This window comes from Strongylocentrotus purpuratus, unplaced genomic scaffold (assembly GCF_000002235.5).
Source record: "Strongylocentrotus purpuratus isolate Spur 01 unplaced genomic scaffold, Spur_5.0 spur5_scaffold_18, whole genome shotgun sequence".
NCBI lineage: Eukaryota > Metazoa > Echinodermata > Echinoidea > Camarodonta > Strongylocentrotidae > Strongylocentrotus > Strongylocentrotus purpuratus.
The window spans coordinates 26,201,577-26,227,633 of record NW_022145603.1 but is presented as its reverse complement, the minus strand read 5'-3'; the positions used below and the strand labels follow the sequence as shown (position 1 = coordinate 26,227,633).

General features: G+C 37.5%; 1 protein-coding gene across 3 annotated transcripts in view; it reads right to left on the bottom strand.

Moving 5' to 3' along the window:
* Positions 1–26,057, bottom strand: part of LOC100891696 (serine/threonine-protein kinase BRSK2) — a 57,531-nt gene that overhangs the window by 31,253 nt on the left and 221 nt on the right. For all 3 annotated transcript variants that reach the window (XM_003724609.3, XM_011668695.2, XM_011668702.2), the window contains exon 2: positions 18,982–19,076. In XM_003724609.3, the coding sequence (XP_003724657.1) occupies positions 18,982–19,076 (95 nt within the window). The remainder of the gene's footprint in view (positions 1–18,981; positions 19,077–26,057) is intronic.

Sequence of the window (26,057 nt, the reverse complement as noted above, 5' to 3'; positions counted from 1 at the left end):
CTCTAATCCCCATAGGCTTTATACAGGGAACACCCGGTTCCAGTAGGCAATGGGTTAAAATATATGACATAACGCCCTTCTGACTCCAAACTGAGGATAAATCTTCTATTGTTCTACGCACCAATATTTAGGACAAGAATTACTAAAGATACATGTGTTTCCATCAAGCTAGAGAAAAGAGACAGAGAGAGAGGAGAAAAAGTCCTTTTCAGAAGATATTACAGTAGGCCTGACCTCATCAGCTCTAGATTGCCAAATATCCCGCTATTTGAACCATCCCGATCGCAAATTATCCAGTTAATTTGCGTCTTCATCAGCCCAAAGTTGCAATTAGCGGGATATTTGGTGTGATAATCATCCCAAGCTATTGTGGGCTAGTATGGAAAATATCCCACTATTTGTCCGGTGCATCTTCACCAGCCCAAAGACTTGCACTATGCACGAACGCTAAGCAAAATGGCGGGCTATTTGGCAATCTCGAGATGATGAGGACAGGCCCATTGAGATCACAATTTGATTGTGATCTTCAGAACTACCATACACATATACAAATTGTATTCTAAAGGTCACAGAGGAACATGCATGAAGATGGATCTCTATTAACATATCCTCCTCAAATTGGCAGTCATTTATTACAATGGTGATGTGATGTCCACCTTTAAGACTGCAATGAATGCATGCATGCATGATCAAGTGTAGCTCCAAGCTTCACTGTGTCTATTGATGCCTCTGGCAAGTTAAGCTAGTCTCCCAAATCAGTCATCTTGACAGTTATCAGGAATGGATAAAAGTGCATCAACTTCAATGAATCGCAAGGTACATGTATTATTTGTAGGCTACAAAATTATGTTCGCCACAGACCTGCGATTATGGCTCTTGAAGCAGTTGACTAGAAAGGCTGATACATGTACATGTAGATACAGGGTGTATTATCAAAAATAATTATGACTTTGTGATTTACCATCAGAATAGATATGAAGTCTAAATCAGCTCAAGATATTGACTATTGATGGTACATGTGCATGGCTATTCCTTATAAAATTACAGTAAATTTGATTATATGTATGGTGAAGCTACTGCATATGCATAATATTCCTCATCTATCCGGTGTTGGAGAACATTTTTAACATTATGACTGTGTTATTGAAGAAGAAGCTCACAGGAAACAAAGCGTCCAATTTCAAGATTGATGAGCAACTTTTCAATATTTAAAAAAAATCTGATTTCATCTTTTTTGTGAGTAATTTAAATCAAATGATGAATTAATTTTGTTATTGCTTTAAATGAGCAACCACCCCCTTAAAAAAAAAGATTCAGAACTGCCACTGATATCAGTCTCAATCTTTATGCTACAGTTGTTTGATATACATTACATGTTATCTTGAATGTCAATAAAATCCATCCTTCACATAAAAAAAAATTACAAGAAAAATATTGAGGGAAAGTGGTCTGTAGCGTGAAGACTATGCATTGATTGGATAGGCCAAAATGTGCGCAGCATGAGTAATGCAAGGGGCTGCACTGCCACAACAGGCACGTGTAATTGAATGTATTTGGGCACCTGTAGTGGCTAATGGGCTAACTGTGGCGTTCACGAATGAAGGCACGGAGGGGAGGGAGGGAGGGAGCTTGCTTGCACCACTCTTTTCTAGTTTAGCTCTTAATGATGTTGATCTATGAGATGGGCAAGTCTCGGTGATTGTCAGAGTGACATGTGAGAAGAAACACAAGGGAGATCCGAGGTCAAAATACTTAACAATACATGTACATAATTTTTACATCAGCAGCACAAATGGTGATGATGATGATGGTGGTGTTGATGGAGGTACGTGGTGATGGTGATGATGAGGAGGAGGATGATGATGAAGAAGATGATGATGTCGATGATGATATTGGCGTTGATAACAATGCATTTATAATGAAGATATGATATGATGATGATGATGATGATGATGATGATGATGGTGGTGGTGCAGGTGGTGTTGGTTCAATGGTAGTGATAATGGTAATGATGATGATGATTAAAATGATGAAGATGAAACAATGATAACGAATATCATAGGCGTCATCACCGTCTAGAGAACTTCTATTTCAAGAAACACAAGGTAATTTACTGTAGGCAAAATGTTAGAAAACTCCCAATGCAATATAGGAAGAATTTCAAATCATATTTAAAGGTCTTCATGGGTGAGTAATATAAACATGATTATTGCAAGATGGAAAGATAACAAACAAATGCACTTGGGGAAAGAGTAAGAGCCTGGTTTAGGCTCCAAGTAAAGTACAAATAATATTCTGCAAACTTCAGTATGTTGATTTCTGCTTAAATTGTACAATCAATATCAATACCTTATGTTTATCAATATTTAGTATAAGGGCAAACCAATAATTTTCATCATCATCATCAGCAGCTCAGCAGCATCAGGGGTATCTGATGCACTTTCATTATAATCGGGATGGGAAGGGATTTATATTCTCAGAGTGCACTAATGTACACTGTAATGTATTTTATGTGGTGAGGAAATCTATTCCGAAAGGAGCATTTTATAAATCAATTATGCACAAGCTGAGAGAGCTAGCACGGCTTTCAAACTGATGCGCAGAAAGTGCTTCATGATGTTAGGCATTTTGATAGAATTAACACAGCATTATTACATATAATGTGCCATCGACACAGTATGTATCCTGCCACAAACATTTGTGACATAAAATTCATTTAATCAATAAGCGCTGAGGTATAATGAAGGGAGTAACATTTTTGTATAAAATACAAGTATGAAAAAAATGCACTACAGTGCAATTGAAATATATGACATATGAGTAGGTACAGATACACTGGGAAGGAGCTCAAACAGCCTACATGTATCCCCTTAAAATCTCAAATGGTATACCCTACACATATGTAACCTTAAAAAAATGTGCCCCTTTTTGCTTGTTTGATATTTTTCAGAATTGTGCACCTCCCTCTATTACAAAATCCTGGATCAGTCTGTGTGTCTATACATGTAAAACTACATGTACATGTACATGTATAGAGAATTAAGAATACCATTTCGAATCAGGTTTCTTCTTCTTCTATGATTCGTAATTAGGTTATTAACAAGAAATTGAAGCCTCAAAAGCTGAAAGTAATAATAATAATTTTCGATTTGTGAAGTGCATACAAATCTGCTTATAATGGCAAACAAGGAACACAATACAATCAAGAGAATACAGGAATACAATTGTATGCTTTATAATGAGGTTATACAAATATTGAATATTGATGAAATTGAAGCCTCAAAGACTGAAAGTAATAATAATGATTTTTGATATTTAAAGTGCACAAAAATACTGTGTCTGCTTATAATGGCAACACAAGAGAGACCTCCCTGATTCTGATACAATCAAGAAATTACAGGAATACTAAAGTTAATTACCAAAAAAAGAGACAATAATCAGAAAATGAGTCAACATCATGGACTAGGCGTCACTGAAATTTAAAATTTGCTTCCAATATCCCCGATTCGTATCCCACCCTATCCTGCGGTCACATGAGCATAATTACAGGACCATTAAATTCTGAAGCTCATTTCCAAATTCTCCGCTTCATGTTGATGGCTAAGCTGTACGCTTGGGTTGTGGTCACACGCTCTATTGACCATGAATCTATGAATCTAAATTAGCAACTGAATTCAACAATCTCCTCCAGCATACAAGCTTCGATATCTCTTTCTTATGAATTCCAAAATTCCCACAAAACCGTTTTTTCCAACATTTTAGTTAAATATTTTAATTGTTTGTACAGATTAGTACCCTTAAACGACCCAATTGGCAACTGAATCCAACAATTTCCTCCAGCATACGAGCTTCAATATCTCTTTTCATATGAATTCCCAAATTCCCACAAAACCGTTTTTTCCAATAGTTGAATTAAATATTGTAAATATTTGTGCATGAATTTTGTTATGCTATGTATAGAACTGTAGACCTACGTGTACCTACAGTGTACAGTATCTCTGTGATACAATTATTACACATGTAGCTAGAAGCGTACTACTTGTACATAAATGGCAAAATTGTGTTGCATCAATTGTAATATACATGTATTGCTTATAATGAATCTCAAATGAAAGAACAGAGTTCATAAAGCCTTATCTCATAAAAATTTCTTTCAACTCTTATGTTACAATTATAATTACTCAAATATACTGTACATATGATGAACATTTTGAATCATAATTGCATTATCTTTTTTCTCCTCTGTAGTTTGAAGTGAAAAAATATTGTTTTATGATGTGTCAAATTTACAATTCACAAACCCCTACAGAATTCCAAGAAGAAATTCACGCTTCCTTCATAATCCCAAAACTCAATTTTCTTCATAATCTACTGTTATTTTGTGTTCACTGTTTTCTTTCTTTTGCTTTTGTATTTCCAAAATGAATAACTACTACTACTGCTACTACTACTACTACTACTACTACTACTACTATGACTACTACTACTACTACTACTACTACTACTATTACTACTACTACTACTACTACTATTACTACTACTTCTACTACTACTACTACTGCTACTACTACATGTACTACTACTACTACTACTACTACTACTACTACTATAATGATGATAATAATAATAATATAATACCAAATGTGTATCTTCAGGCCATAGCATTTTACTAATGTACATGTATACTTGAATTCAATAACTTAGTAGCTGATGTTTCATCGATCAATTTCCTAGAGCTTGAATTCTATGCACTCAACATTTATCAAAATGCCAAACGGAATACAAGTACTTGCTCGTAACCTGACACTTTTTGTTATCAGTCAGCATAAATTTACAACTTGTTTGAGGCAGAGGAATCCAAGGAGAGGGGGAGGGGGGTATTCACGGGGAGATTGCTGTCCTACAAAAGCACTCTTTGTCCGATGGCCGTTGCATGCTGCTTACATGTATGTACACATGCTGAGGGCCTGGTGTAGGCACACACAAACACATACACAGAAATTTATGCATGGGGCAACACTGCCTCGCGATGAATTACTACGCGGTGGTTGCATTCATATTTGGCTGAGTGGTATTGGGTTTCAGGAAAGATTCAACAGCGGCTCAACAGAGCACTGTCAATACCACGATGAGATCTGCCTTTCATTTTTTCTTCTACTATATATTTCTTTCTTTTTGGTATGTGTGCATATATGCAGTTGGTGTAAATTCTGGACACTCTTTCTCTCCCTCACATCCATTTTGTTGTTCTCTCTCTTGCTATCTCTTCATCTTTCTTTATCAGCCTCTACATCTCTCTCACACACACACACACACACACACACACACTCCTTCTATCTCTCTCTTTCACTCTCTTTTTTTCACACTATCATGTCTCACTCCCCTCCCCTTTTCTCTTTCTCTCTCTGTCTTAAAAGTGACATTAAATAACATATATTTCTCCTGCCATCTCTCTCTTTTTCTTTCTCTCTCTATTTCTTGGTTTCCTCCCCTTCCCATCTTTCTTTCTCAATCAGTCTCTCTATCACTCTCTTTTTTTCTTTTTTTTGTAATTGTACTTTGTACTCTATCCTGTTTCTCATTTCCCTCATCTACACAGTATCAATCAATTATATTCCACAAGTGTTGACAAACCATAAACCATCTCAAGCCCTGTAATATTCACTGTGCGTGGGTGTGGGTGACTCACCCTCCCCACACTGTACAAGCAATTTTCCCCATCCTTCTTCTCTCTGTCTCTTTTTTCTCTCTCCCTCTCTCTCTGTCACTCTCTCCCCTCTCTCTCTCTCTCTCTTTCGCTCTCTCTCTCTCTCTTTCTCTCTCTCTCTCTCTGTTGTAACTCTACCTCTCTGCAAATCTCTCCCATCCTTCCTTTTTCTTTATTTCAATTTTTCCAAAGCAAAACCTCCTTTCTTTTTCTCTGTTTGTTTCTATCCATCTACATGTATCTCACAACCTCTACCAAAATCTCTCTCTCCCTCATTCTTTCTATCTCTATCTCTTTCTCTCCCTTTCTCTTCATCTCTACTTCCCTAAATCTACCTTCTCCCCCTTTTGTCTCCACCTCAATAAGTCGATATCTACAGTAGATAACTGTACATGCAGATGTACATTGTAACTTGCACTAACTGCATGTATTCTATGGCTGCACATGTGCATGGGTTTCAAGTTGTTGGTAATTATTATCACTCCCACTGCATAGAGATTACATTATAAGTAAAGCCAACCACACTACAATCTGACAGTAATCCGATGGTGGAAGAAATTGGATTTGATATGAAGATCATTATCATCAATAATCTGTCAATTGATAGGTTTAGTGACATAATCAATGTGAGAAAGCAAGTATAATCAAAGCTCTGACAAGCACAAATTTGGAGACAAGATCAGAAGCACAACACAATATGCAAATGAACATGTACATTGTAGATCTGTAATAGGTCTCAATCACTCTACATCTTTCTCTCACACCCTCCCCCTTCCTTCCCGTTTCTTATTCACGCTATCTCTCTCTCTCTCTCTCTCCCTGTCACTTTATTCAAGATCTCTCCGTCTATTGCTTTCTTTCATCTTTTCTGTCATGCCTTCTCTCTCTCTTTCTCTCTCTCTCTCTCTCTCTCTCTCTCACACACTCTCATATTTTTCTTTCACATTCTCTCTCTGATACACTCAACGATATTCTCCCCCATACAGTAGATAAGACACATTGTACCATGGATCTCCATAGCACAGCGCACATCTAAATCTCCTCAATCGTATACGACTACGACATAGCCCACCTCCCAAATCTTGGAAACGCATCCATTCCAAGACGAGCTCAGCTGCTTGTTGATGAGACAGACACATCCTTGACCTGCTTTAATACAGATTGCATAAAATTGCGTTTCTTAGAACACGGTCAAAAATTCTTTAGGAACAAGTCTCTGTTATGAATCCTCCTGTTTTTGTTTTTTTCCTTCTTCAATTATGATAATACAACTTTCCTAATAGATTTGATTTGTAATGCTTTCACATTGCAATGCTACACAGAATATAACTCTTTACCTACTCTGGTTGAATAAAAGAACAACAAAAAATGGAGGACTAAGTTTACTTTAGCTACAATGTGAGAACCCAGGTTTTCAACTTGTAGCAAATTATGAGTTCAATAAACAGATCATACTTGGTATGTATCATAGCGATTCCATGACATTTGCTCCGGCGACAATTGCTCCGCTGTAAATTTCATACACTAATCGAATGGCTTACTTCAACCCTGGATTCAACACTATACCCTACCCTAAACCTAACCCTAAACCTAACATAAAACCCTATTGAAACCCTAACCCTAACCCTACATCTTAGACGAAATAAAGCCCGGAGCAATTGTCGCAGGAGCAAATGTTGTGTCACCATCATAGCTCTACCAACACTTTATGAATGCTTTGAATTATACATTTACAGACACAACAGAAGAAGGCCTTGTGCAGCAAATTATCAACGAATGGAAAAGGACTATGAAAGCAACTTTCTGTTATTAAATCTGAATGTACATCTACAGCTAGACCATAACTACACAATAAACATGTGCACACTTTTCTTAATCAGGTATGAGGTTTCCAGCAATTTTTCACTATTTTGTGAATAATTCACTGGCTTAAACTTCATCACAACTTCAAATGACTAAACATTGATAACAATTCACCATTTACACAAACTTTCTCAAAACTAAGCGTGCTGCATGGGAATTAACATACATAATCCCTCCTGGTAAAACATGCTCTAACTGATGAGCCTGGGTTTAGGTTCATAATCCAAGCACATGTTCCTAATTTACCAGTGGATCATTTCCTGAAATCCCTATAGAATCCTCAAATTGATCTATCCGATATTAAAGAGGCTAACTTCACTCTGCCTCTGCATGTCTAGTAAGCCCTGCCAACTCCTTAGCGTATCAGAGGAGATTTAGAGGTATTAGTTCATGGGTGCCCGCCTCTAATTACGCCTGTCCTCATCAGCTCGAGATTGCCAAATAGCCCGTTATTTCTGATTTGGGAAATAATCCCGAAGTTACAAAAATCGCAATCTTCATCAGCTCAAGATTTGACGTTGAAACTTGAAACTCGAGCTCGAGAAATTAGCTCAAGATATTTTGTTCAGCATTTGCGCATAGTGCAAGTCTTTGGGCTGGTAAAGACGCACCAGACAAATAGCGGGATATCTTGAAATGATTATCTTGACCAAATATCTCGCTAATTGCAACTTCGGGCTGATGAAGACGCAAATTAACTGGATAGTTCAAATTGCTGGGTATTAACCCTAACCCAGTCTTGAGCTGATGAAGACGGGCCTATACAGTATTTTCCTCATTTCGCTAAGTAGTCTGGCAGTTTCTCTCCATAATAAAGGAGGATGAGGCTTTGGGGAAACATTCAATATTATTGCGCATGATCTCGACGAGCTAAATAACAAATGACCTTTTGAATTCAGGAGGCAGGCTGTAATTAGAGTATTTCTATTTAGGCCTTTTTAGGGTAACAACATTTTAACTGTACAAAAACACCCTACAATTATTTTACGGCTACTATCAATGAATCTTTCCCACAACAAATTTTAATGAAAATAAATGCAAAAAATATAGAATAAGAGACCATTCAAATGACTGAATCTTCTTGAATAAAAATGAAAGAGCTTGTATTTATTCAATTGACTTTATTAACCAAACCCACGGACATGTGCTCTATTTTACAATCTTTAAATTGCCAAAACATTGAGCTAGAATCAAAAGCAGTGTTTTTATCAAAATTGTCAATTTTTTATCTTTTCAACATCATTCTTACCCAAGTATATTATTTTCAGATATCAAAAGTTGCATTTTTTAATGGAGTAATAAAGAAATATATCATTGTCACCAATTAAAAAAAAAAAAAAAAAATATATATATATATATATATATATATATATATGATTTAATTTAGCCCTAAATATAAATCCTATCCTGAAAGGGAGAAATGTACATGTACAAGTACATTTTACAGTACAGCCTTTTTAACGATGAGAAAACAAGTCATCTACATGTACATGTAAAGCGATTTAGAATTCCGATGAATTCCTGGCCAACAAAATTTGGTTAATAACCCTCTCACCCACATGTTGATTTTGCTACCTGTCACTGATGTGTAATATCACCTTGACCTTTTAATACCAATATGTGGTTAGCTAACGTTGACTCACAAGCTACAGTACTTGAGACCTTTAAATACAGGTACATGTGCTACCAGCAAGAAGGCCATTACTACCACTGACAATAAACACCTGTTAGGGCCTTCTGTGGGGGGGGGGGGGGGGGAGGGGGGAGCAAGCAGGTTCTTGTAATACTATTTATTTTTAGATACACAGTTACAAAAAGAAAATCTGACAAGTAAAAAGGCTGTCAATTTTAAGGGATTTTGATCAGGTTACCCCTCTGAAAAGTGTCTAGAAGGCATTTAAGACCAATAATGTCATCGGTCTCATGAACCATTTGTCTTGTGAACCATCAAAGGTTGTTAGAATGCCCTTGAGGGAAGAGATCAACATTGTCTGTATTTTGCGCTGCAGCTGTTGTAAGGGATCATTTCAAAAGAACAATCGTTTTGCAACATCGTGTAAATTTATGTGCTGAATGTTTGAAACAGATAAAGGACGCCATAAAAGTGCAGTGGGCCATCATCATCATTATCACTGAGGCATACAATTACCATGGAGTGGGGTACTACATGTACCATGAAATGCATGCCACATCCAATTTGAGGGGCATTGTTCACAATTCATGCTAGATCATTACATGATTAGGAATTAACATGTAGTGCATTGATCTACTGAAGATGTGAAGTCACTGACATTGTTAAACCTTGAGAGTGCTGTGCAGTGTACAGAATCAATGCAAAAAGGGGTTGTGCACAACACCCATGTTCTATCAACATGCACATTAAGTACAACACTTGGCAGTTGGAATGCTCCTATGATCCTACATGTACATGCTAGGCCTTAGATTGACATTTTAGTAGTAATGAAGTTGAGCGAGGGCAAGTCATTTTTCCTCGCCTTTGAAACACAATCAGTGAAAGCAGGGTTGTGCACTTGTACCCAAGACCCTTATATTCTATCAACAAGATGTACAGTACTTGGCAGTTGGAACGCTCCTACATTGTACAATGCTAAAGGCTAGGCCCTGGATAGACATTTTAGTAGTAATGAAATTGAAGGAGGGCAAATTCATTTTCTTCCTTGCTCTATTGTGTGATCTACACCTCACTTTCTAATAAAGGGACACTTCAGGAATTGAACGGGAAAAAGAGAGAAATTCACAGATTTAGACAAAATACAAAAGAATGTGAGAAGAAAGTTGACAAAATTAGTTTTAGACATACATGTAAATGTACATGTACAACCTGTACATCATGTAAATATATATTGTATAGCCAATAAAGCAAGCTGGATATCAATGAGGAAAATTTATATATCTGTACACTGGATGCAAAATGGTGATAGATTTGCATATTAAAGTACACTTACAAGTAATTTCCTTATAAACTTGAAATTTGAAAGTCCTAATAAAAATAGTTTTATTTTCAAGTACATGTACAGGTAATTCCTTTTTGTGAAAGAGTTTTGAACTTGACTTGGTGCCACACCCCTTTCATCCCCACATGCAGTTCAAAAATGAGTTAGAAGCAAAGGAAATTGCCTGCTTTTCTTCTTTAATGGTTTGAGTGATTTTCCTTGAATGGAATAAAGTGAATTCCAGCATAGCCGAGAGCCCTACATGTAAATCTTTATGAGCAACATGAAGGCTATTTTACTTACAAGAGTGGATCGTTAGGCCTGTCCTCATCAGCTTGAGATTGCCAAATATCCCGCTATTTGAAATATCCCGATCGCAAATTATCCAGTTCATTTGCGTCCTCATCAGCCCGAAGTTGCAATTAGTGGGATATTACATTGTAGGTCGAGATAATCAACCTGAGATATCTTGGGCCAGTTTGCAAAATATCCCGCTATTTTTCTGGTGCTTCTTCACCAGCCCGAAGACTCGCACTATGCGCGAACGGTGAGCAAAATATCTTGAGCTAATTTCTCAAGCTTGAGTTTCAAGCTTCGAGGTCAAGACTTGAGCTGATGAAGACGCGATTTGCAACTTCGGGATTATTTCCCAAATCAAAAATAGCGGGCTATTTTGCAATCTTGAGCTGATGAGGACAGGCCTAAAAATATGCAGTGGCCAGTCTAACCCTGAGGGCGCACTAATGTGACCTTCTCTTCATTCAATTTGTCATTCATAATGATTTAGCTTACACACCTACAAGGCATATGATGGACCATACTATACGCCCACTCAAAGGAATGACCACAACATATACACCGTATATAAATGTACGTGGCCTGAATTACTTTAACCCCTTGCCTACTGGAGCCATGTGGTTCCTATACTAAACCTATGGGGAATATGACAATTCAGTAGTCAATGGGGTAATGAAGATAAAGAGAAGTCCTGGTCCCAGTATTATGATGAGAGAAACTCAATGGAAGCAATATTCTTTGTAATATATGTAGCCGATCAGTTGAAGTGTTTAAAAGAAAATCTGAAAATGTATCAGTTAAATTATAATACATGTATAAAAACATATAATTAACTGTCCTTTTGGTGTGCTCTACCTTACTTCTGTTTCTTTGTTTATAACGCAGATGCTTTTTTGTGATTTTTGGTTTGGGTTTCAAAAGTGCACCTTAAGCATTTGATGTCAAGTGGATTTGGCACCTTGTAAATTTCATATACATGTACATATTAATTAAGGAGGATTTTGATGGATACTGTGAAGTTTGGATTGATCAAAATAAATTAAAAAAAATGAATATGAGATGTACTTAACCAACAAAAAGGCTTTATGGGACTGCAAACACATGTGGCATGAATGTTTGGTCCAAAATATTCAGCTGTTTCAGAATTCTCTTCCACACTAACTTAACAAGAATGAAAAAGCTCATAATTTTGTTTTTCTCTTATTAAAAACAATTACTGGAAAATATTTTCACAGTGTTTTATTATGGAATGAAGATTATAATATTAATCATTTAAATAATCTTTACAATAATTATGATGCAATGAAACTGAAATCATTAAATCCAAATAATTATTTTGTTTTCCGTCTTCCAAACCAATAATGTTAAAGCTTCAACCATAATCTTTATGCATTTTCACTAGCTCAAAGTACATGTACAGTATGCATGTTGTGGCGTTGTGGCGTGCGCCTGTAATCCAGCTAAAGAGTGGAAGTTACAAACTGATTCAGCCGAGGACGCAGGTTCGAAACTGAGTCACGTCTTTCGGATGGTGACGTTTAAAGGTCGGTCCCAGACGTAAATAATCATATCTGATTGATACACGTCTGTAAAAACCCAATACACACACACACGTCACTGCAGTTTTTTTCTTTGCTCATTTGCATACTGTAAATGTACATATACAACTGTATGTACAAGTTTGTGGATGGGAGGGAATTATGAAAGCTATCACATCAAAAGCCTCCAGCCCTTCAGTATCTCGATAAATTTTCTTTAGCAAATTCAAAGCAATCTTCGCTATGCCCCAGCCTTATCAATAAAGATTACTGCGGAATGATGTATCGTCTTTGAAAGAACGAGCGGCAGATGGGAATCCTTGTCTCCCTGGTTTCATGAATAAAAGAAAGAAAGAAAAAGCTCTCTCCCAGTCTGTTGTGACACTGGCAAGCAGCTGTGAAGGGCCCTTGGTGAAAAAGGAAGTAACTGACAAATCTTATAATTCAAAATAGAAATCTTTTGAAATACACTGAAAAATAAACATTAATTGGATTGCTTACAATTTCTTGTAAAAGACAGAGAAAGAATTTTTACATTGAGTGTTTTTTTTTTTCTTCTTTACTACAAATTTTAGATAAGACATACAGGGGTGTATGTGGAAATGTTTTCTTTGGTGAAGGCTCAACCAATCAGGGTTCCCACTATTTCATGAAAATCCCTTTTTTTTGGGGGGGGGGGCTATTTATTTCAACATTTTTTCCCTTCATTGTGTTTCCAAATGTCTAGTTTGAAACAATACTGTGGATAATTGGATATGTTCTCTGAACATGAGAAAAATAATAAGAAGTTTACTACTTCTGTGGGGCCCGTGGTTTTCTTTGTTGTTTTCCCTGATTTAATTGATCTTCTCAAACTCCCAGAATTTTCCCCCCAAAAAGTGGAAAAAAAGAAACCCAGATTTCCCAGGAAAACTGGGAATTCTACAAGTGTTTAGAAGGTACCTGTATAACTGTTCATAATTTCTTGTTTAATTTTCTTCCATTTTTTCGTCACAAATGTTAAGATTATTTGCTTTCTTTTGTCTCTGTTTAAACCACTCTCTATTCAACCCACGTGCTGTCCATATAAACACACACATATCTCAACCCACATACACACACACACACATCTCAACTCACACACCCACACACACACAACCATAATACACACTATCACATCCATGCACTCTTATACACTGTACAACCCCATCTCTCATTGCTGCAGATTCCTGTACCTAGGTAATACACACACAAATCATACTGGTGCCATATACTGTAGGCGTACTACACATCTCTACTATACAGATCTCTCCACCGCATATGAATGAATACATCACCGAGCCACGAGCGTTTGTTCGTACGGCAGTGCTCCATGATGTAGGTTGACAGGCCTAGTAGATGCAGCATGCACACTACACGTATGCACCCTGACCCACTTTCCCACACACACACACACTCTCACATATACACCCGCACTATCCGAACACACACCCACCATGTCCCCCGCGCAACACACTACAGCACTTCACATGAATTATCCCTGGCCAAATTGCTTCACGAAACCATGTGCAAGGCAGCTCTCTCAGCTCTGCACCCATTATTAAGATGCAAATTAAAAATGAATCTCTACCAATAAATTATCAATTATAGGCCTTTCAGCCTGAAGTCTCTTGCCCATCTGCTAACATCATTTCCATTTTAAAGAAAAGGAATTGATAATCAGTCGATGGTGAAGATGATAGATCGCTGCCGTGATGGAAGAAGACATTTTCATAAACAGGACGACTGCTAAAAGGCACTTTTTTGCCTCAATGTAAGTGTGAGATGCTAATAGCTTCAAGTGTGCCTGCGAGCTCTAACCCAAATTAAAGAGGAACTTTCTCTCAATGATGACCCCATTGTCCGACAGTTAGAATGACAAATTCAATGACGTTGAAAGAAAAGGTGGGAGAAATTTCTTAAGTCCTCCTTTTTGTGCTATTAAAGATTGCAGGCATTTTTTGAGGGGGTTTGGTTGGCATGAAACAAAATTTCCATTGTACGATTGTTCTTGAAAGATCTGACGTCATCCAAATATAAGTTGATTCCTGTTGATGCGCAGGGCTGCATGAATGTACAACTCATATTTTGTTATTTAAACTTCTAAATATATTTAATAGATTTTTAAATATAATTTTTTCTCAGACCTAAGCTCCATCCTATAAAAAATACTCCAGGGCCCCGTCCTACAAAGAGTTGATATCAATCGTAACTTATTTGCGATTGATATCAATCGTAACTTATTTGCGATTGATATCAATCGTAACTATGTACAAAGAGATAGGAGACTGCAAACTTGCGATTGATTGGAGGACTTACAATTGATTTGGATCGATCGTAACTCTTTGCAAGACGGGGCCCAGATCTCATTCATCTTGTGACATCATCTGTCAATCATTAGTGAGCTAACAAGAGACAGTGGTATGTAACTTCCCCCAGCTCAGCACATGTTCACAAAAGAATTGATGATGCTACAGCACGTCTGACATGGCAACTCCTGTGTTGGTTTTGTATGGTCTATTTAAACAGGTGGTCAGCTCCGGCGAAGCTACATACCACTGTCTCTTGTTAGCTCACTAATGATTGTAGTTGCAGTAGTGAACTTTATTGGATAACTTATTTTAATAGCACAAGGCTATAGTCTGCCACATGTAGTTGATCTGACTAAGCAAGCAATCAAGGAATTATTTTGTAGCATGCTTTTCTTCACACCCTGTAGATCTGACAAACACAAGTTTTATGGAAATGTATTTTCTAATACAGTCAACACTTTTTTATAATTTGTATCATAACAAATGGTACTGTAATCGATGTTGCACTTCCCCACAAATGAGCCTTAATTTTGTTTTGATCAAGCTCTTCAGTTAAGCCCAGTTAATTGATGCCTAGTTTTTCATCCCCTAGTCCATAAATTCTCTTTTCAACCCACCTATTTTTGTTGTCATTTGACATACATGTACAGTAGATCTTCTTCCTGGACACGATCCTAAGATCTTAGATCATATATTGACAATAAACTAAGAAAAACATTCAAGTACAATTGCAACATCTGTAGTTCATGGACAAATATAATTGTATTAAAAATATTCTTGAATTTGACTACACATTATATTGTTGTGTGAAAGGAAAACAATCAACAATCTTGGAACCCCCCTTTTTTCATTTTCAAAAAATTAGTCTAGAAACAATGATACAGTTGTACTTGCCCTAAGGGTTCGAGATTCAAGAAATGCTCAGACTCAAATTGGCATCACTTTACATAAAGTACTGTGACCGGCTTGCACAATTTAACCTTTCAGGCCAACTCAAGGAGGAAATATATTAAACCGGGAGGCAGAAACGGAAATGTTGGGGTAACATTTTGTCAGGCCGTCCCTCTCGAAAAAGGGTAGAATGTCGAAGCCAATCAATGCTCTGCAATTCTTCAAGCGTAAGACCTTGCTACCAGGCAGTACAATCAACAGAATGATTTTGGATGTTGTTTACTTTTTCAGCAAAACAGCTATTTTTTGTTTTCCATGTTGTGATTTGCTGAGCCCCAAATTGCCTTGTTCCATATTAAACTCAAAAATTCAGTTAATGGCAAACAGCAAGGTTGAGTATTAAATTTTAATCACAGGGATTTGTATACAATTTATTTCATTTGTTCTTTAAAAAAAAATTACCAGAGGTTCTTACAAGTAGTTTTTTTTCCCTACAATAACCAAACTCCTACCCTTAACTACAAACAAATCACTATGTTTAAGCCTTATCCTTGACCTATGGCAACTATTGCTTATATAATTCTGACAAAATAGAGCTCAAAGTACATTGAGTAATAGTTGTTGAAGCAAATCACCCTCTACTCCCATGTACAGTATTTCTTTATTTCATATTGATGATTTGGTATCACCTGTACATGGGAGGGGAAAAGTGTACTTTAATAAACTACAAGTTCAATCCACTGAAAAGTTGAGCTGATTAGATGGACAAAAATCTAAAGAGCCCAAATACATGTATAACTTGGCTTTGGAAAATGGTGCTCATACTTATTTTTAATAATTTTGTTTAATGAGCAAAAAACAAGTAAATGCTCGAGCCGGTTCTACCCCACAATGCATTTTTTGTGCCTCAGGATGTGAAGGTGCCCCACTTCACAGGGATTTCCCCTACTCTTATTTGAATAGAAGCGGCGGGTTCATATTAAACCTGCCTATCCAACAAACACAGTGTTTTCAACTGTAACCTACATGTGTGTACATTCAGCGAGCATCTATTGAATAGGAGGAGGGGCAGAAACAAAACACAAAACAGGCTTCAGTCAACCACCTGGAGGTGTTTCACAAAGATCCTAAGTTGAACGTATCTCTATACACCAGTTTACAGTTGTATCAGTGCGCATGAGCAGACAGTTGACCTCGGGTCATTGGCCCCGGAACAGGGCCAAATTGGCCCTGTTCCGGGGCCAATAACCTCTGACCTCTGGTATTTATGCGTAAATTAAGATTGCGCCCATGCAAATGATGATATGCGCGCACAACGCAGCGCGCAGGCAGTGATATCATCATAATTTGCATGGGCGCAATCTTAATTTACGCATAAATACATGACCTCTAGGTCATTGGCTTTGTTTAAAATGGCGCACACAACTGTAAACTGGTGTATACACCAGTTTACAGTTGTATCAGTGCGCATGCGCAGACAGTTGACCTCGGGTCATTGGCCCCGGAACAGGGCCAAATTGGCCCTGTTCCGGGGCCAATAACCTCTGACCTCTGGTATTTATGCGTAAATTAAGATTGCGCCCATGCAAATGATGATATGCGCGCACAACGCAGCGCGCAGGCAGTGATATCATCATAATTTGCATGGGCGCAATCTTAATTTACGCATAAATACATGACCTCTAGGTCATTGGCCTCGTTTAAAATGGCGCACACAACTGTAAACTGGTGTATTAAAGTTGGACTTAACAATTATGGAAAGCTGTTAGCATCTTTGAAAATATGTTGTAAAAGTTATTTTAAAAGGCATTAAATGTTGATTCAAATTTTTCTTATTACGGGCCTCTTCTTTCTATTAAAATTGGAGATTTCATGTTCTTGATGTGGAATTTATTTAAAGTCTAAAATACTAAAATTTTGGCTTTTGAATATATTTAATTTAAGGCTAAAATGGCTCTCCATAACTTTTAAGTCCAACTTAGAGTTAAGTTCAACTTAGAATCTTTGTGAAACACCCCCCTGGGCTTGGTTTGAACCCATGATCTTTGGTTCAACAGGCAGACGCTTAATACCAACCTAGCCAACTTGCCTCTTTTCCAATCCAAGAGCGGAGGAAGATGAGAGAGAGGTAAAGCTTCTACCCAGATACAGGCCTCTACCCTGATCTAATTAGATGTAATCAACAGAACTGGACTGAGTGATGCGCAAGACTTTGGCATGTTCCATTGCTGTCGATATGTGCGGAAATGCATGTTTTTGCAGGTATGTTTTGAACAGAATGTTCAAGCAGTAACTTAATTCTCAAGGGCCTTTCCCTCTGGATTTTTAGCGAGAGTGATTTTGTCAAATGCTTTTGAGCATAGTCTACAAAAGCACTTGATCTATTTACAGAACTTCATACAATAGTATCTCTAGCACTTTACAAAGATGATAATAGTATACAAATAATGAATGGTTATGAGTTCAATAGTGCGAATATTTTCATGAGTTGAAAGATTAACATTCTATTCAACGAGGCGTCAGCCGAGTTGAATAGAATCAACGTTAATCTTTCAACGAATGAAAATATTCGCACCATTGAATGAATGAAAAACATTCATTATTTGTTTTATACAACATCGAAGAAGATCTAATACCTAGAACGTTATCAACAAATTATGCTTTACTCCTTATATCAAAGATAAATTAAAGTTGGAGTCAAGCCTTCTCGATTACATTCAGATTGCCTGCGCGTCAGATACACGCAGGGATACGCGCGCACGGCTGAGAGGAACGCAGGCTGCATATAACCAAAATTGCACGGCGCATATAACCAAAAATGCACGACCGTGCAATATAACATCTATTGAATATCATGTGACCAACAATCCTCCAATCAAATGACAAGGATCCACGTAGGTGTTGTATAAAGAAAGTTAATCAATCTACTGAAAAAATACTAAACAACAACAATGGTTTGTTGTGCTTCTATCACAACTTATCAATTGCAGTAATACAAATCCTGAAGAAGAACTCAATATCATACTCCCCCTCACACCATATATATTCTAAGCCAGAAGGGTGTTTACTTGGATAATTTTTAGCAGAGTTTAATGCCTTCTGGCAGAGGATATCTACTCAAGAAAGAGAGAAAAATATAAATAGAGTTTTGTTGTGCTTCTATCATAACTTATCAATTGCAGTAATACAAGTGCTGAAGAAGAAGCTAGAACACAATATCATACTCCCCTCACACCATATACTTGTTTTTAAAAGCCGGAAGGGTGTTTACTTAGATAATTTTCAACAGAGTTATTACGCCTTCTGGCAGAGGACATCTACTCAAGATACAAAATATATTTTATACATTGATATGTTTGGCACCATGCATGACGTTGCCATGATGATGAGAGGGGACCTACCTTCATCAAAACGGACTCGCTGAGCTTCTCTTTGTTGATGATTTTTATTGCCACTTTTTTCCCTGAAACGCAATGGACGCCCAACTTGACCAGTCCTGTAAACACGAGAGATAGAGAGAGAGAGAGAGAGGAAGAGTGAGAGAGAGATATAGATAGAGAACGAGGGGAGAGGGAGAGAGAGAGAGAGATAGAAAGGGAGAGAGAAATAGAGATAAAGAAAGAGAGAGAAATAGAAAGAGAGAGAGAGAGAGAGAGGGGAAAAGGAGAGAGAGAGAGAGTGAGAGAGAAAGGGAGAGAGAAATAGAGATAAAGAAAGAGAGAGAAATAGAAAGAGAGAGAGAGAGAGAAAGAAAAAAAAATGAGTACTCATAATTAAAGCTATATATTTCAAGAAATCCTTTTTTTAATTCCATTGTTATCATGCACTAATACTAGAGTGTGGTTTAGTTTCAAACCAACAAACTATGATTTAAAGAACAAAAACAAAATATGAGACCAATAAAAGTAATTGCCTCTTAATCCTTTACAAAGAGAAGGGCAATAGTAAAGCTTCATTTCAAGAAACCTTGAAACAACCTTCATTGTCGCCAGGCAATATATTTAATTATCTGGACAGTAATAAAGTATAGTTTACTGCTGCTACCTGTGAACAAAAACTTGCAAAAAAATGAATGGTACAATTTTCTATTATTATGACTAGATTCTCTGTACAGTGTATCTGACAATAATCCTAAAAGACTCCCGATATTGTGATACAGTAAAGTTTATTTTGCCGATTTGGTATTAATTGAGTACTCATAAATGTAAATGTACATAAATGTATCAGTATGTTATTAAAATGCTTGAGGACACACATGTGTTAAAGAATACCATCCCAAGCACTATCTGAGAGATCTGAATCTGAATCTGAGAATTTACTCCATTAACTGAGGACCTAATTTTTCTGTGCAAATAGAGTTCTTACCTAACATACTATATGTACATGTACATTAAATAAACGTACCCCTATATGAAAGGGCATCTCATTCGCATGGTTCGCCATCAGAGGTTGACCTCATTTTTTGAGTGGTCGTCACAGTATAGGTACAGTTCTTACGAGTGTCCTCGGTACCTACAAACACGCACACACACATACACTCAATTCCCAAACAGCATTGTCCTGGGAATCTATTTCAAGAATCCTTCACATGCATCTGTTGGATCCCCCCCCCCCCAAAAAAAGAGCATGTTCATGCTACATGTAGGTATGATCAAATTATTATACATGTACTGTACCAACTAGTTTGTCAGCCATCCTTGCACTCTACATGTACATTTATAAATTGTTGCACCCACCCCCCTCCCCCCTCCCCCCTCCCCCTCCCCCCTCCCCCTCCCACCCAAACAAAGAAATTACATCCCCCATCATTTGATAACCTATCAATAGGAATATTCCTATGACCTACATGTACATGTAAATGTACGTCTAAAGGTAAACTGAGAGTCACGAGGATGTATCCACTATAAACATCAATGATGAATGAACTTGGTGGTCCTTATATATACAGGTTGAATATTGAATGAAAATTAATCAAAATCAACAAAGGAGTCAAGGGCAGTCTCAATAGACATTAGGTTTACAAGGACGTTTTATGGAGGTTTCATGTTCATTTAGCAGTTTACATCACAAATGCACTTCAGCATATGATCAATATTCATTGTATTCTTTCAACACAATAGCCAAATTCACACGACAGCCTGTCAACTTAATGTTAAGGTTGTGGTTTTTAATTTTTTTAGGTAACCTTGTAGTTATGACACATGTGAACACAACATACTCTGGATTTACTCAAAGTTATTAACTAAATGTTATCTTAAGGTTAGTGCGATTACTAGGAGTCACAGGGTCTTCACTTGAAGTCATGTTCCGTGCGAACCGATTAACTTTTAGGTATAACGCCAGTTTGTAGTGAAAATGTCTGCTTGCTCCGCTTGTTGCTAATGCAAGACACTGCCAATAGCCGATGCTTGACACTGCTATTGGAAATGGTTTTTTGCCAATGCAAGTGATTTTAAGCACACAGTCCCATGTGAACATACTTAATGCAATACACTGCCAATGCAAGCAGTTTAAAGCATACATTCCTATGTGAACATAGCTAATGCCATACACTGGCAATGCAAGTGGCTTTTAGCACAAGGTCCCGTGTTAACATAGCCAATGCCATATAAGCTGCCAATGCAAGCGGTTTAAAGCACACGTTCCTATGTGAACACAGCTAATGCCATACACTGGCAATGCAAGTGGTTTTTAGCACACGGTCCCGTGTAAACATAGCTAATGCCATACGCTGCCAATGCAAGTGGTTTTTAACACATGGGCAGGGCTTTTATTACTATTGATTGATCTGGTTTATGCTTAAATGCACTTTAGTGCAAACAATCAATACAGCTTTCTATTGAAGCAGTATGCCAGAAAGTGACAAAAGTAATACATCAATACCTTTACTCTTGTAGTCAGAGTTGGTTTATCAGCGACATGATACAACCAGCAAGCATCATATAGGACGAAAAGGATCAAATAAATAGAATACAAAAAGGTATGAATGAAGATGAAGTCAGATGGAACTTGAAGAGAACTACAATGCAATGTTATTGACTAAATGTCTACTAAAGTTTGTGCATACATGAACAGTGTACAGTACGTGTGTACATGTACATTTACAGGGTTGTTACAGGCAGGTTTTCTTATGTACACTGTACAGGTTCATTTTAATAGTACAGGTTCCTTTACTTTTTTTAGTACAGCTAGTTTCAAAGAGAAACCTTTTACAAAGGAAAAAAAAAAAAAGTTTTTTAAAGACAGATGGTCATCCTCTACAGGTGGTCACTAAAGCAGGTTTGTCAGTATCAGTCTATTCAACTAGACTTACTCTCTTACAGTACATGTATGTCATTGACATCCAGGTCAATGACGTGCAGGTACCTATGAGACCATTGACGACTTGACGTCACATACCGATCAATATGTGATACATCCGACGTATAATTTGATTGTACCTGTACATGTACATGTATATTACACCTTTTTTAATTCATTTTTTCAAGTTGTCAAGGTACAGTGTACATTGCAGAAAGATGAAGGCATAAAATGTTGATTCAAATCATTCATATTTTCTATTATCATGGGAGATTTCATGTTCTTGATGTGGAATTGATGAAAAGTCTAAAATACTCCAATTTTTGCTTTTGAATATATTTCATTTTAAGGCTCCAATGGCTGTCCATACTTTTTAAGTCCAACTTAGTGTTAAGTTCTACTTAGGATCTTTGTGAAACACTCCCCAGGTGTTGCTGACCTGTTCAATGATCAGAAACCTGTTGACTCCTGAATTCTCTAATTGCCATAGGCTTAACACAGGAACCACCTGGATCTCATAGGCAATGGATTAATACAGTGAGCGCTAGCCATTTTCAGTGGGCCAGTCCTTACCAATCAATAACAACAAGAATTGCCTGTTACGCTGGCCTCTTTCCTAGTATCTGCTGCTTCATAATGAAGACAATCGTGAAGGAAAATACAGGCTGAAGAGATTGATGAGGAAAGGGAAATTTATGTGATAGCCCGGTACTCAGAAAACTAATTTCAAAAGGGAGGCCCAGCTCCGGATTCGGTCTATTGGTCAAGAGGCGATTGACCCTAAACAGTAATTGGTAGCGAAAAGAATTGTCTTACAAAACTTGCCTCTTTCCACTTGCCTCTTTCCAAGAAGCTCCCGATTAGAGGTCTAGAAATTTTGAAAGGTGTGTCTCAAAATACTCATGAGCATAGAGAGGGCTAAGGGCCCAGAACTGGGAAAACTAAATATCCCCCCCCCCCCCCAACGAAATGCCAAAAAGAGCCCCCGGAAGTCATAAAAGAGCCCCCAAAATGTGCATAGAGCTCAATGCAAATGAAATTAAAGAGTGTTATTTTCATGCACGCAAGCTTGAAAAGTAGCCCCCTAAATTCGTTTAATATTTTTCCCTGGAATGTATTAAACATACCAAAATACTCTCTTTAACTCACAGAAAAATAAACTCCCTGTGCCACATTCTATTTATCATGGGATAGATGGATTTAAGATTAAACAAGTATCAGTGCAAGATTATTCAACCGTTTTAAAGATCAATCTATACCGCTGTTAAAAGGGTTTTCATGGAGCTAGTGAGATCGGAGATACATTATTTTCCAATGCCTTTGTTTTGTGCAAATTGTATACTGTAGCAAATGAGCGACCACACAGAGAGGCAAAGAAAGCAACCAAAATGTTATTAAAGTTGGCCTCTTTTCAACAATCTTCACTGATAATGTAGCTTAGACAATTCTGAAGGAGAAATAATGTGTCTGAAGACAATGAAGAGAATCATGTGGATGGGCAGGTATTTTAGCTGGAAAACCAATCTCAAAAGAGAGGCCTACTGTAGCTAGGGGGAACAGTACTGTTATGGATTGGGTAGGATGAGTTTGCAAGGCAATAATCGTGTTTTCATAATCATTGTTGAGCTGTGAACTGTATCAGTTATCAGGAAAGAGAGACCCAAAGGACTCATAGTGATCACAATTGCTTTTCCCCCTCCCCCACCAAGGTGACACTTCATGTGAATCATTAAAACACTGTTAATTTGTTCAACAATTAACAGCATTTGACAGGGGATGGAAAGATCAGTCCAATTGCCCTCAGGTATTCAGTTGACAATACTTTTTTAATTATAAAATTGTCATTCCATCATATTTGATTTCAAAATGGGATGAATGGATCCAAAAACTGAGAAATATATTCATCTTCAATTCTGCTATCCTCTTCTTCCTCCTCCTTTCTCCTCCTCCTCCTCCTCCTCCTCCTCCTCCTCCTCTTCTTCTTCTTCTTCTTCTTCTCCTTCTCCTTCTCCTTCCCCTTCCCCTTCCCCTTCCCCTTCTCCTTCTCCTTCTCCTTCTCCTTCTCCTTCCCCTTCCCCTTCTCCTCCTCCTCCTCCTCCTCCTCCTCCTCCTCCTCCTCCTCCTCCTCTTCCTCCTCCTCCTCTTCCTCCTCCTCCTCCTCCTCCTCCTCCTCCTCCTCCTCCTCCTCTTCTTCTTCTTCTTCATTTTAAAGCAAGATGTTCAATCATGCGAAGATGTTGTAGGCTGATGAAATAGTCAGCCTTTAATAATAGAAGAATGACTGAAACATACTGCATTATCAGACTACAATGTGCCAACAACAAGGATTTGTTTCATAACTACTTGATTTCCTCTCCATCCATACACAATCCATGCTTGAATTCATCTCTTTCCTCCAGTATACACCTGTATGTACACATGGGCTAGCTGTACTAGATGAATACAAGTATAAAGGGATACTTCCTCTTATTCTGACCTACAGTAACCTACGTGTAATTGCAAAATGTACAGTAGGTGTGCAGAAAAATAAGGAACTTTCAGAACAGGAAACTTTGAGATCCTTGTAACATGTGTGAAATGGTAAAATGAAATTGGTTCTTGGCATTGCAGGGTTAATACTAGTAGTAGGGTTATAGGTTTCTGGTTAGGGATATGGATAATAATTAATTAACAATAACATTTATGCTGTAAAAAAATAATAATAATACTCAGTTTTTATATAGCGCTTATTAGAATCACTAAGCGCTTAATAGCACATATCACATTATGATAAAGTCTCTACATTGTACATGCACTTCCAAAGGACTTTGGATATTAATATTACCCCAGCTTTTAATAGCTCCTGCGACTGTAGTGCTCAGCGCATTTAGTTCAATTGGCTTTAAGTTTATGACAGCTCCCTAGCAAACTTAAGCCAATTATTCTGGAGGAGGTGTCGATTGGCAGATCATGGTTTTTGCGGTCATCGTAAGCTGCGCACAATTATATTAGAGTACATTTAATGCTACAGTAAGTGTTGATTGCATATTATTTTGGATTGACAATGTGACATCACAATGCCTATTAGTAAGTGTATTAGTTATTACCTTTAAAGTCACCTTACTGAAGTAAAATGCAAAGTAAAGCATCGCCTTAATTCACGTACTGGATTGAAAACAGCCCCTGGTTGTAACCTTGGCTGCAAGTTATACTTTGTTTAAACATAATTTATATCACATTCACAATTTAAACCAAGGGCTATTGAATTCTTTCACTTTGATTTATGATTAATACAGTAGCCACCCGGTTCCAGACTTCCAGGAGGTGATGCCTGGGTTAAGTACACTGTACATGTATGCGCAACAGTGCCGCTTACCCCGTCCCGCATCAAATAATGAGGGGGAAAAAGGACGGCAAAAGAGAGTGGAAAGGCAACAGAGATGATACAACCGCATTTCACCCTCTCCTCACTCGATGGTTTCCTTTTTCATTCACCTCAACGTTGAAAGACAAGGTCCACAAAATCCATAAAGAAAAATTTAAAAAACTTGGAACTTTACATGCATGCACAAAACTTCCATGACTTTCATATCCCACATTTCCAATTTCATTTGTAATCAAAAGGATCCACAGACTTATTTACAAAGCTGAATTGTAATTCCTGTATTAAAGTTTCTTGTTATTCATGACTCCTCGACTCTTGAGCCAAATCTTTATGACTAATAATTAATTATTATTATTGTAACTTGTAGCTGTTAGACTCTGAAATAAGTTCATACAAGCAACCTGGGCAGAGGCCAGTTTTTGGTCAACCAACAAATCACTGAAAAATGATTTCAGACATGTCATTTGCCTGTTTTTACCAGCAAAAAGAATTCACCCAAACAAAATGTTTTTGCAGGTGTTTCTTTCTGAACAATGTTGTTACAAGCCAGCTGCCAATGGTTCAATTAAAATGTCAATAAGGGGACCAGTATTAAGGAATAAATAAGAAAATAAAGGAACAATTGGACTTTTTATTTTTCTCAAGGTCAATCAGCCTATCCCCACCATTCATGCGAGCCATTCATTCGTGCAAGGCAAGGCCCCCGAAATCCCAGCTCCATCATCAATTCCACACAGTATACAGACGGCTAAACCAAATTCTGTGTGTAAAGTCAATGCGAAATCCAAAATCAAGATCGTCATCCCTTCACTA